The 13,927-nt window shown below is 35.6% G+C and overlaps 1 protein-coding gene across 1 annotated transcript; it reads left to right on the forward strand.

Annotated features, from left to right (window-relative positions):
* Positions 1-2,184: 2,184 nt before the first annotated feature.
* Positions 2,185-13,472, forward strand: LOC120086141 (ribosome biogenesis protein bms1). The gene is made up of 19 exons (XM_039042607.1): positions 2,185-2,376; positions 2,482-2,634; positions 2,744-2,890; positions 2,975-3,065; positions 3,221-3,339; positions 3,496-3,686; positions 3,829-4,039; positions 4,501-4,741; positions 5,508-5,878; positions 6,239-6,332; positions 6,404-6,603; positions 6,742-7,073; positions 7,329-7,404; positions 7,480-7,698; positions 10,579-10,821; positions 11,112-11,321; positions 12,275-12,544; positions 12,687-12,890; positions 12,986-13,472. The coding sequence occupies exons 2-19, from the start codon at positions 2,488-2,490 to the stop codon at positions 13,145-13,147; spliced, it is 3,528 nt and encodes a 1,175-aa protein (XP_038898535.1). The 5' UTR covers positions 2,185-2,376; positions 2,482-2,487; the 3' UTR covers positions 13,148-13,472.
* Positions 13,473-13,927: the final 455 nt, after the last annotated feature.

Consider the following 13,927-nt stretch of genomic DNA (forward strand, 5'->3'; position numbering starts at 1 on the left):
TTCCATGCAACTAAATACAGTTATCTTTGATTTCCAGACATCATTTATTCTCATATATCTTTAAAACCTTAAACTAAACGACTCCTAAGTGTGAGACTCCTTCTCATCAAGACGTTTATCTTTCCACCTTCTAATGAAGATACTTCACTTGATGAACTTAGGCTCCCCCTAAGTTTAAACCCCTTCTCAAGTTGTTGAAAAAAAAATCAATACGATCTAGAGTAAGTCTCAAGATCTACAACAATACGATTTTCTCCGATGAAATATTGACACACTTGTGGTTCGAGAGAAAACACATAAGACAACCAACTTAAAAAATTTTCAAAACTTGTGGTTCGAGAGAAAACACATAAGACAACCAACTTAAAAAATTTTCAAAACAGCCAATTCTAAGATTGAACAAAACACAATATATGTATATATATATATAAGAGTTAGATTTGAGAATATCTTTTTGGAAAGAATAAATCATCTTTGCAAGAAAAAAAAACAGTAGGCGACAAAATTTGCAGAATCTTGTTGACGGATAAGGAAAAATATTTCGTAGAATCTACTACCTTTCACATTACAAATGTCCTTAAAAATGGCCTACCATGTTGTAAGACATGTTGCGGAGAATAGGAAGAAACTCTAGTAAATATGTCCTACACATATCAACAAATAAAAAACTAATCTCAAAGCAGAATCAACACGACATGAAATATGTTGTACAAGTTTTGCCTGTAATAAATAAGCCAATCATACTGTAATAATAAATACCCCAACATAACAATACATTTATAACAAATATAGTTTTATTTTAAATCCTTGAGTTAACTCTTTTTTTAAAATCCTTGAATTAACTCTTTTTTTTTAGAGTCATGAAATCAATTTTTTCTTTGAGGTTTGCATTTAATAGTAATCTTAATCAATCAATCACGTGTATATATATATATATATTTTGTGGGTATAATGAAGAAGGAGAAAGGAATGAGAAATTGAAGGAAAAAGAGGGAGGGAGAAGGAGGAAAGAAAAAAAAATTGTCGGTGACTGGTAGTGGGTGACCAACGATGGGTAGGTGCGCAATGGGTGGCGAAGAGTATTTCATGACTCATGAGCAGTACGATTGATGCAACACTTCAGTTTTTAGAGCTCTTAGATGAGAAAGTCAATTTCTCGTTTTTTTGTGTGTGAAAATGAGTAAGAAAGAGAGAAAGGAAGAAGAAGAAAAAGGAAAAGAAAAACTCTAGTAACAGGCAGTGGTATCGACACCATGCTTTAGAGAGGAAGATCTAGATAAGGGAGATTATTTTCATTTTTTTTTATTTTTGTAAGTTCTTTTTTATGGTTGAAAAGGGTGAGAGGGAAAAGAATGAGAAATCAAAGGGAAAAAGGAGAAATAAAGGAAAATGGAGGAGAAAAGAAGTCGATAACGGCCCACCATCACAAGTGACCTACCAACAACAATTGCCAACTATCCTTGAAAACCATGTATCAATCGAAGATGATCACGATGGTCAATTGACGATGACACGATGATTAGTCGATTGCAGAAAGTCATGATCGATCATTAATGATCACAACAATCAATCGTTTATAGTCACGATGAGTGATTGTCAACGGTCACAACAGTCGGTTGCCAATGGTCAGGCAAGGCAGTTGTCGACGGCTAAGGCAATAGGTCGTTGACAGTCACGAAAGTCGATCGACAGTTGACCGACAATCATTGTTAACCATTGATAAGAGGTAGGGGATGAGAAATTTTCTCAAACCTATGACGTTCACAAAAAAAAAAAAAAACATATTCCAGACGCACAAGTTCAATTTCTTAATTCTAGGAATTTTATTTCAATATCCCAAAAATGAGTTTGACTTCAAATGCCAAACCTATAACCAAACACCCAATGAATTGATAAAGATTTAAGGAGAAAATGTCATTCAAGATAAAGAAAAAATAAAACTTCTACTAATTTCTTGAAAATTTGGATCATATTCATTCCCCAAATATTACGATATGTCACATAAGTTTATCGACATCGCAAATATTTCTCAAACAGTAGGAGACTAAATTAAAAAGTGTTAAAACATACAACAAGGATTAAATTTATGTAATTATATTAATACAAAAATACACGACGTGGTAAGGTAACTGGTAATACACCAATATTATTCAAATAAAGCATCATATAAATTAGAAAAATTCTAAAAATAAATTAAAAATAAATAAAAGAAACACAGAACCCTAAACCCTTCTGCGTCTTCCGCTCACTCTCAACTGCTCCACCAGGCTTCACGCCGGTCTTCCTATCGCCGCCGACACTCTCCGGTTCAGTGCTGCCGCAGCCTTCCATCTACGGTTGGCACTGATTTTTTTTTTAACCCTTTTGTTGCTACTGGTATTCTCCCGATCTCCATGTCCATCTATATTAGTTAATGAAGTATTCTGGAACCTTGATCGAATTTGATTCTAACCCACAGTTTGTTCATTCGAGTTTTTTCAGATAATCATGGCCGTCAATGCAAGTGCTGAAGATCAATCTCACAAGGCCCATAGGTCTCGTAAATCTGGTCCCAATGCAAAGAAGAAATCAATGAATGATAAAGGGAAGAAGAAGGATGAAGTTTCTGAGAATGATAGGAAGCGGAATCCCAAGGTGATTAAATTGTTTCTTTGTTCTTTTGTTGAATTCTACTGTTTATGCTCTTCTTCCTTGTAGCTCATTTGTCATGTGGAGAACTAAGTGTTTCCCCCCTTGTCTATAGGCTTTTGCTTTTAATTCGTCAGTTAAAGCCAAGCGTTTGCAAGCTCGTTCTGTTGAGAAAGAACAACGTAGGCTTCATGTTCCCGTAATTGATCGTTGTTATGGTGAACCGGCTCCATACGTTATTGTTGTACAAGGACCTCCCCAGGTGTGAATTTACTAGGGTAGATTAGTTTGTATATTATGTAATTTGAGGACTTGCATCTCAAAGTTCATTTTTTTTCTACTGTAGGTTGGGAAGTCTCTGTTGATAAAGTCTCTTGTTAAGCATTATACCAAACATAATTTACCTGATGTTCGTGGCCCGCTTACAATTGTGTCAGGTTCTCTCTATTGGTTCCTATACTCATTGAATATTTCATTGAAGTTTTTCATTTTTTTCTTCCTTCCGCAAACAAGTTTCACTACTTTTTTTTTTGCCTATTTTATTTGGAGATTTGTGTTCTTCTCAATGTGTATACAACTATGCTTTTTTCAGGTAAACAAAGGCGGTTGCAGTTTGTAGAGTGCCCAAATGATATAAATGGGATGATTGATGCAGCAAAGTTTGCTGATTTGACTTTGCTTCTAATTGATGGTGATTACGGTTTTGAGATGGTGAGATACCAACATTCCCGTCCTTTCATTTGTTTAATTTCTCAACCTGGAACTCGAAGATTATAGTGGATTAACTGAGCTATTTTTTTCACCATTTGACCATCATTTCCTTACTCACTATCTTTAACTTGGAACACTTCCTTCACTAACCTACAGGAGACTTTTGAGTTTCTCAACATTTTGCATAATCATGGACTTCCAAAAGTTATGGGAGTTCTCACGCACCTTGACAAGTTTAAAGATGCAAAAAAATTAAGGAAAACAAAGCAGCGTCTTAAACATCGCTTTTGGACGGAGATACGCACAGGAGCAAAATTATTTTATCTATCTGGGCTTATACATGGGAAGTAAGCATATTCTTCAGTCCTATCTTAAAACATTTATTTTTGTTAGTTTTCATCATAATGCAGAAAAATTTAATGTTTGCACTAGGTTGATATTCATTGTGGTCAATATGATTTTTAAATTTTCACATTCTGTTGTTAACAGATATCCTAAACGTGAGGTACACAATCTTGCTCGGTTTATCTCTGTGATGAAGTTTCAGCCTCTGTCTTGGCGTACCAACCATCCATATGTTTTAGTTGACAGATTTGAAGATGTCACTCCACCTGAAAGAGTTCATACGAACAATAAATGTGATAGAAATATCACGCTTTATGGTTATCTACGAGGTTGTAATTTGAAGTATGGAACTAAGGTACCACTTCTCTGGTAGTTGGGTTTGCCATGATATGGGAATTATTGCTGGTTTATGTGTGTGTGTGTGTTTTTTTATAGGAAACAAATGTTATTGTTTACTACTTTGAAGAATAATGGTGAGGTGAGAGAATAACTGGTGTAAACACCAAGGAAAAAGCTGAAATTTATTAATCATCAGACTTCATACTGCATAGTGCCAAATATGTATAGGGGGATGATCTCATAACAACCCTTTCAACTGTTAGTTTAGGCTAACAGAGGAAAATTTAAAAATACTAAATACTAAAATTTAGCTATTTTTTTAAGAAAATTTGTACTCTTTGGCTGACTAGAATGCTTTTATTGTTTCTTGTTAACTTTGACGATCTCTCCCAAAATAATTTTTGAAGAAAATTTATACACTCAGTTAATCACCTAAACTTGTTTTGTATATTTCCTTACTTCCAATGCATGAATCAGGTTCACATTGCTGGTGTGGGTGATTTTGAATTGGCTAGTATAACCAGTTTGGCTGATCCTTGTCCTTTGCCATCTGCTGCCAAAAAGAAAGGACTACGTGATAAGGAGAAATTGTTTTATGCTCCTATGTCTGGGCTTGGGGATCTCTTATATGACAAGGATGCTGTTTATATAAACATCAATGACCATTTTGTTCAGTATTCCAAAGTTGACGATGATAAAGAAGTACCTACAGGGAAAGGTAATTTTCTTCCATTAATTTCCCAAGAAGTTCCCCGAGAGTGTGTAAACTTGCAAAGAAACACTTTACTGTCTTGACATGAGAACCCTACAACTAAATGCCTCACTGCTTGATGGCTATGTTTACTTAGAAAAACTCTTTTCAACATCTTCGTAATTGTAGACCTGCAATCAAGTTTTTAGCAATCGGATAGTGAAAAAAAAGAGCTGAAACTTGCAAGCTTACGTTCTTTTTTTTTTTTTTCAGAGGATGTAGCTAGTATTTTTGTATTTTGCTTCTTAGGACATCTTCTTCTTGTAATCTTTTTTACCAATGGGGATTGTGTTTTATGTATGACTTCAAAGAATCATCTTCTCGATAACTTTAGAACCCTCTCAACCCCTTATTTCTTAAAGTGAGATTTGATTATCTGTATAATCTAATATTACTAGAATTTGTTTAATTTATTTTTTATAATTTATTTGTTTATTTATTTTTGTAGAAAATAGAAAATTTCGTAATTGTAGAAAGCTATGTTAAAGAGGATGAGAAGTCCTCAATTTAACAAGACAAATAGGTCTAAAAACATATACCCCATTAGATGACATCAGTGCAGAGCAATGCCATAATCTGAAGAACGTTTTGTTCTTCTTTCTGTCGTAAGACTTATTGGAGCTGTTTTCTGCATTACTATTTTAGACTTTAGTTTGAATATAGCACATTGTTTGCATATTAGCTGCCATGCCTTCCACCATCTCTTCTGAAGTAACTCTTATGCTATCATCAGGTAAGGATCAAGATGTGGGTGAGGTTTTGGTGAAGTCTCTCCAGAGCACAAAATATTCAGTTGATGAGAAGTTAGAGAAGAGCTTCATTTCCCTTTTTGGCAGAAAACCTGACAACTCATCTGGGTCTCGGGAAGTTGATAGACCTGGTGTGGTACATGATGCCGATGACTCAGAGTCTTCAGATGAAGATAACCTTATCGAGAGAGAGGCTAAATTTGAAAGTGAGGGCACTGATGAGGAAGAATATAATGATTTATTGGATGAGAAGTCCCCTGTTAAAGACCATATGAAGGAACATGTTGAATTTCATGAAGGGAGGCTTAGGAGGAAAGCTGTTTTTGGAAATGACGTTGACTCTGATGATCTCATGGTAACGTGACTGATACCAATTTCATAATGTCTTGGTGTATATCTAGCTGAAGCCTCTGTACAAGGCGTAGATGAATTGCCTTGCAGAGGTCAGACAAGCTAATCTGAGAAATATTTGGTTTAGGTGTTGGTTAACAGATAAGGCACATAAAGGCAGCTTTTTCTAGTGTTTACTCTTTGTGGCATCATATTAATTAATCTCCTGTTATAGCTCTTTCTTTGCCACTCTATCTTATGACACATTGGCAACTGCTGTCTATTTATATTTTATATGGACCATGCAGTTAGTGTGAACTTTGCTCTATGTGCCAAATACTAGAAGGTTGTTAGTGTCTTGATGTTTTCTTTTATTTCATCATAGGATTCAGATGAAGAAGGCAACGATGACAGTGACGATGACAGTGATGTTGATGGTCAAAAGATGTCGGAGGATGATGAAGATGATGAGCAAGACGGTATTTTTCTTGTAAATATGCTATATGCAAATGTTTTTGGTCCATTGATGATTTACCAACTTCTATTGTAGAGACTGGCATGGGTAACACATCAAAGTGGAAGGAGCCTTTGATTGAAAGGACCAGGTCTAGGCAACATGTGAATCTCATGAGACTTGTGTACGGGAAATCCACGCAACTATCAACTACCTCAAGCAATGAAGCACATGATACTTCTGATGAAGAAAACGATAGGGGTGAATTTTTTTGGCCTGTAGGCAAGATAAATAAGGTCCACTCTTTGTACTATTTTTTTTTTTTTTAAAAATAGTATTTCCTTTTTATTAGATTTCATGTCTGCGTTTATTGTTTTTCCACTTATGTGAATAATGGTCGCTTTCTTAACTTCTAAATATATTGATGATGGCAGAACGATAGCAAAGTAGTGGATGGTGAAAATGCCAATTCTGAGGATTGTTCCAAACATTTCAAAATTTCCAATGATCTTGATATTGAAAGCATTCGTGACCGATTCGTCACGGGTGATTGGTCAAAAGCTGCTCTCAGAAATAAATCTCCTGAAGTCAAATTTGAAGATGATGATAATGTCTATGCTGATTTTGAAGATCTAGAAACTGGTGAGAAGTATGGGAGTTCTCATGCTGAGAATACTACTGATGCAACAGTTCAGAAGGCAGAGGACTCAACAATTGAGGAACGCAGACTGAAAAAGCTTGCTCTTCGTGCACAGTTTGATGCTGAATATCCTTTCGATAATTCTTATTGTACTCTTCCTTTTATTTTTCCCACCCTCTTTTACTTTTATGAAAAGGAAATGAAATTGGGTTTTTGCTTTTCTTTTAAATGCCCCATTCAAATCTTGTCAATATTGCAACAACTTTATCTGTGATCCTGTGGTTTAATTATATTTGTTTTTATAGAAAAGTTAACTTGAAATAGGAGTTCTTTTTCCCTCCTTGTTTTCAAGAGTTTGTTGGATCCTTAATTTTCACCTACATTTGATGGATCTAAGGCAGCAGAGGATGGAAGTGATAAAGAAGATGAGGCCAATGGAAGTGATTATCATGACAAGGTAAATCTACCATCATTCTTTTGAAAAGTATTTCTTGCATGACCTGGAGCATTGCTTCATGCTTGATTGTTTCAGATGAAGGAGGAAATTGAAATTAGGAAACAAAGGAATAAGGCTGAACTTGATAATATTGATGAAGCCTTCCGATTGAGGATTGAGGGATTCCAATCTGGGACATACGTAAGATTGGAAGTTCATGGTGTTTCTTGTGAGATGGTTGAACATTTTGATCCTTGCGAGCCTATTTTGGTTGGAGGAATTGGTCCTGGGGAGGACGATGTTGGATACATGCAGGTAAAATAATTTTTAATAATCTTTTTTGCTTTATTCGATTACTTATATACCTTTTTTTGTGTCATGCTTAGAAGCTATTGATCTCTTGTTTCTCTCCTTACGAAGTTACCGACAACATAATTTAACAGTTGAAAGGGTGGTGAACCTGAGACAAAGAGCAAGTAAAAAAGACAACATTTTCAATCAAATTATATGGCTCCCCCCTTGGGTGCTTCAAATTTTTTCATGCCATGTATCGTGTATGTCGGAAAAACACTAACCTATTCCTTGACCACCCAATTCACTTGATTTAGAAAGAATGTCTTCATCTAACCAAGTGAAAACCTCCACCTTCCTTCGCTCCCTTCCAATGAAAGGGGACCTTAAATAATGATAGGAACAGGCAGGAATCCCATTATGCATAGGGTTGTCCATTCATGGGACCTGCTACTCCATTAGGGCAGAGAATCTCCTTTTAGGCTGGGAATGGGGGAGGGAGTTGGGAAATATCATGTGATTTAAATAATTATGAGGACAAGAAATATATCCCCTTCCTGTAATCGGCCTCGACCTGTTTGCCAATTTGATATGTCTGAACCAAATGGTTGAACATTGGACGACATGTATGGATAATTTTTTTTTCCAAAAAACAAATAAAAACAGAACTTTTCAATGATGAAATGAAAGGAGGCTAATGCTCAAAGTAGAATGAAACAAAAGAGTAGATTAGTTGATGAGTAATTATTTTGTTTTATTAAGTCTCAGAAATTTCTCCTTAAGGTGATTCTTCATTGGATATTAACCATTTAAATGAAAATTTCAGTGGAAAATTAACTATTTAATTAACATTTGCCAAAACGATCCATTTAATTTAATCTAGAAAATTAACTACTTAATTAACATTTGCCAAAACGATCCATTTAATTTAATCTATCTTTTTATAACAAACATTGAACGAGGAATGAAGGGAACATGGTCCTCGCCCCCAATCTCCCATGAAATTTAATGAGGATAATTTTGGCGATGGAGAATCAAATGGGGGGGACTGGCTTGACTCGCTTGTGAACATCCCTATTATGGTACACCATCTAAATCCTAAACCTTTCCACCTTTAGAAAAGAATGCCTTCTTCGAAGAAGATAATCACTTTTGAGCCCTTTCAACCCTTGGGTTCAAGAAGTAGTGACAAAATGGATTATGTCCAGAGGGAACCTGAGATAAAGAGGTGGGGAAAGGGGTCCCTTCAAACCTAGCAAAAGATAGCCAGCAGATCAACGTAGCTTGTATGCAAGAGGGAGCCTGAGACAAAGAGGTGGGGAAAGAGGTCCCTTCAAACCTAGCAAAAGATAGCCAGCAGATCAACGTAGCTTGTATGCAAGTAATGCGAACTAACAAACTTTATTTTTTCCCCATTGGCCATCCCATTCTAAGCAATGTGGGACAAAGGCATCCCATACTACCTTGGTTCCTAACCGATTGAAATATCGCCAAATTGTTTTTTAGGTTAATAAAATAATTTCCTCAACAAAAAAAGATCATGTTATCAGCAAACTGATGGGAACTGGCAAGAGGGTAAATTTCTTCCCCACCCACAGGAAAGCCCCAATCATCTCCCTATGGCTAGTGGAAACCAACCTGCTAAGGACTTCAACAACCACAAGGAAGAGAAAAGGAGAAAGGAGGAATGAGGTCCTCTTGTCTAAGACTCTTGAATGCTTGGATCCTACTTCTTGGTTTACCATTAACCAAAATGGCAAAATTACAGTTTCAAATCCAAGATTTCCCAATCCACAATTTTATCATTGCAAAATAATTGCAAAATAATCAAGAAATTATTAGGGGTAATGCTTTCTAGTTTATCAAATTTAGTAATTGAGAATTTAGAAAACCAATCATTGGAGACAAGGAATCCATCTGTGAGAATACGTGGGTATATCCAAACTTTTTTTTTTTTGTCATTTCTTTGTTTTTGTTCCATTTGAACAGCCAAAATAGACCAAGTAAATGTAAAATCTAGCATTGTTGAGACTTGAGAGGAATATTAACAGGGAGACGTCTTTTTACCTTGTTGAGCAATATCAAGTAATGGTTCTTTCCACCAATTTATCCAAGATCCATCTAGCCAGCAACATTGCAATTCCCTTCCAACACCTAACTTCTCTAGAGCAAAGACCACCAAGGTTCTTTAGCTCTCCTTAGAACTACTTTCTACTTGTAGCTTAGGAAGTGAGGGCCATAAACTCCAGATAGCCAAAACATGGCCATCTCAGCCAAATGAAATAGGGGAAAGAGATAAAGCACTTCCAGGTTACCAACCAGATCTTGTATGGTGAAGTTAGGATTGTTCCAAAGGAATAAGATGGCCCTACCAAGCCAAGAAAAGTCGAGCATGAGATAAAGATTGTTATTTATTTTTCGGGATTAGGTCCTCTGGCACATTATCTAAGATCAACCAAGCCAAGTTCAAAAGTCTGATAAGGGGCCTCCATGAATTCTGCTTGTTCATAAGGTTGAATGATTTTTTCTCTAAAGGAACTTGCAGTTGCACCATAGTTGGCTGGCTTTATGTTTTTCTTTTCTAATAAGTTTAAATGGAGGTGCAGCTATTAAATGGTGACTCGATATGGTAATTTAACATGAGTGTGTTTGATTGGTATGGGATTGTCAATGTTAATTCATTTGTTAGTCTTTCCATGAGTGTCTTCTATCCCTTTTGGTCTCCTTAATTTTTTTTCCTTTTATTCTGTGTAGTTTTCTCATGAGTGAATATACTGAGATTGGAGTTCTTGTCCAATTGCTCTATTATGTCCTTCATTCCAAGATGAGGGATTTGTTTATTTTTGGAAAGGTTATGTAAGTGTTCTTCATTCACCAAGTTGTCTTGCTATAATATGTTTGCAGGTCAGACTAAAACGACATAGGTGGTATAAGAAGGTACTGAAGACTAGAGATCCATTAATTTTTTCTATTGGATGGAGGCGTTACCAAAGTACCCCTGTTTATGCAATTGAGGATTCAAACGGGAGGCACCGTATGCTTAAATATACACCTGAACATATGCACTGTCTAGCAATGTTCTGGGGCCCTCTGGCCCCTCCTAACACGGGGGTTATTGCTGTTCAGACTTTATCTAGCAACATTCAGGTATCCTTTTCAATTATAAATGAGAAATCAGACATGTTGAGATAGATAATGAAGTAGGTTTATGTAGATATCTCATACCATCTGAAGTGTTTCAATTTGTCATGAAACAATAGACTGTGAGAATGAATTGAATATGTGATTATAATATTTATTTTTCCAACAGGTTTGTCTCACGACTGTTTCAGCTGTTTGCATTAGATTAACATGCGATGCTACCTTTCCAAGTTTTCATTGCGATCTTTTGTTGACATTTTTCTAGCTTTTATATAGCTTTTTATTTGGTTTCTCAGACATCATTCAGGATTGCTGCAACAGCTACTGTGCTCCAATCTAATCATGAAGAGCGGGTGGTCAAGAAAATCAAGCTAGTTGGTTATCCATGCAAAATTTTTAAGAAGACAGCACTTATAAAAGATATGTTTACTTCAGACCTTGAAATAGCTCGTTTTGAAGGTGCCTCCATTCGAACTGTTAGTGGAATCCGGGGCCAGGTCAAGAAGGTATGTTTGTTTGAAACAGAGAACATTTTGTATGTTATTTTTCCTATTATCCCACAGAATTTCTTTTTGTTTTGTGTGTATGAAAGGAAATGCTCATGTACCTCCCCTTGACTTGTCCTGACCTCCATATTTTTTGTGGTTATATATTCTTTTATAGTCTGCTTGCTAAAGTGGGATTAGTGAATCCATAAGCTGGTTTCTGTTTAAGCATGTGAATGATTGGTTCTTCTGATGACTTTTCATGATTGAAGCTGTTTCTTGGTGAGCCTAGCTGAAAACCTGGCTTGTTGATCCGTTAAACAAATAAGACTGGCATTAGGATCACTTCTTTCTGTTGAGATTTTTTAGTAGCCTGAATAAATATTTCCAACCAAGGGGTTAAGATAACAAAGATCCAAAACTGTATGAAACCATCAAATATCGGATGAGGGTCCTGGTACATCTCTCTTCTTTGGGGTGTTCAATTTATTAATCTTTTGAACTTCATGCTCTTACGAGTTCTTCCATGTAATATACCATTGTAAATTTGGTGATGGTCGATATTTATGGCCAGACCTATGGTCAAGTATTTGCCTACAAACCCTTTGAATTACTCTTCCTAAAGGGTTGCCATTTGATAGGATCCTTTCCTAACTAGTAGACGAGTAGTTAGTATAGTAGACACGTGTGTGCCTGTTAAGCTTATAAATGTCTTATTAGATGTCATATGGAGCCAGACTGAAGCCTCACAACGTGCGGCTCCATGTTTGGATGGCGCTGGACAAGGCCTAGCTTAATTATGATGTTCATATTTCTGATATTTTGTTAAGTTAATTTTTATGGTATTGTGAATGTATTGATTTAATCCCTCGTGTCCATGTTAGACCCTCGAAACAATGAAAATATTTATATACTTCAATGGATAGTATTAATATCCTGGTTCTCTAACCATTATTTCCTAATATTATCTGTAGGCTGCAAAAGAGGAGATTGGTAACCAGCCCAAAAAGAAAGGAGGACTACACAAGGAAGGGATTGCTAGATGTACCTTCGAGGACAAGATTCGGATGAGTGACATAGTCTTCCTGCGTGCATGGACTAAAGTTGAAGTTCCTCGATTTTACAACCCGCTGACAACAGCATTGCAACCTCGTGACCGAGTATGGCAAGGGATGAAAACTGTGGCTGAACTTAGGAAAGAACATAATCTTCCCATTCCTGTGAACAAGGATTCGCTCTACAAGGTAACATCTTGCAGGGAGAAAAAGAGTTTGGTTATATGGAGTTTCCATCTCTCATTTTGTGTTCTGATTATCATGATGATGTCCATGTGTGTTGTATTTCAACTCGTTTTTTTTTAATTTTTATTTTATTACACGGTTGCAGCCAATTGAGAGGCAGAAACGGAAGTTCAATCCATTGGTAATTCCCAAATCATTACAAGCAGCCTTGCCATTTAAATCAAAACCAAAGGATACACCTAGTCAGCAGAGGCCACTTCTCGAAAAGCGAAGAGCTGTTGTTATGGAGCCTCGCGATCGGAAAGTTCATGCTCTTGTTCAGCAGCTTCAACTTATGAGACATGAAAAAGTAATGCATTTCTGAAGCTTTTTGTTGATTCATTATCATAGTGTAAGTTTCACAACTTCTAACCCATGTTCATTCTTCAAATTTGTTACCTTTAGATGAAGAAACGAAAGCTCAAAGAAGAGAAGAAGAGACAAGAGCTCGAAGCCGAGCACGCCAAAACTGAGCAGTTGTCTAAAAAGCGGCAAAGAGAAGAACGGCGGGAGAGATATAGAGAACAAGATAAACTGAGAAAGAAAATTCAAAGAAGAAGTGAATGAGATCTGTTGAGATTAATTGTTTTGGTGCGTGGCCTTATTATATAAATGAAATTCACCCAATAGTTTCTTCAAATATATTTATTTAGAGTGGGTTTTACCTGTATAATTAGAAGTAGTTAAGTGATTTTTCTACAAGCACCTGTTTATGTGCTTTAGAATTTTCAAAATCACTTATGGCATGACCAAATGACCAAGCACCATGAAAATTTTGTATAATGCTTTTAATTGATCGAAAGAATTTTTATTATCCTATAAGTTATGTTAATTACGTTGTAATCATGTTGAAATGATGGAAAACCATTGTAAATGTTTATAAGTTAAAAAATCTTTCCATTGTAGCATATTTAGGTTGGATTATTCTTACAATATATTTAGGGACAATTTCAACCTTTTTACCATTGTGTTCTACTTGGTGTATCGATTATAGTTTTGAACTTCCAAGTAGATGGATTTAATGGTATTAAATTTTCATCGACATGTACATATTTTTATATTTTTGTCCATGTGTTTATAATTTTATAGGTTTAACAAATATATGTCAAGTGAATTGATATTTTTATTATATTATAAAAATTCATGAAAATAAAAACGGAAATATCACTAACATACATATAATATAAATAATAAACAACTCCTAGTTTAGTTATTAGATAATCTCATATCTAAAAAAAAATAAAACTAAAATGCAGCTACTGAAACTCAATATTCTCATATCATCCCTCTTCGACCTAGAACACAAGAAGTACCAACTCACTGAAGAATAAACAAATTTGGATAATC

Source organism: Benincasa hispida, chromosome 9 (genome assembly GCF_009727055.1).
Source record: "Benincasa hispida cultivar B227 chromosome 9, ASM972705v1, whole genome shotgun sequence".
NCBI classification, from domain to species: domain Eukaryota; kingdom Viridiplantae; phylum Streptophyta; class Magnoliopsida; order Cucurbitales; family Cucurbitaceae; genus Benincasa; species Benincasa hispida.

What these genes read in the sequence shown, in the direction of transcription:
- LOC120086141 (XM_039042607.1), top strand. Translation starts at nt 2,488, where the DNA reads ATGGCCGTCAATGCAAGTGCTGAAGATCAATCTCACAAGGCCCATAGG. An exon ending in TTGTACAAGGACCTCCCCAG is followed by an intron (nt 2,891 to 2,974) that starts GTGTGAATTTAC and finishes TTTCTACTGTAG; the next exon opens with GTTGGGAAGTCTCTGTTGAT. An exon ending in AGAAGTACCTACAGGGAAAG is followed by an intron (nt 4,742 to 5,507) that starts GTAATTTTCTTC and finishes TGCTATCATCAG; the next exon opens with GTAAGGATCAAGATGTGGGT.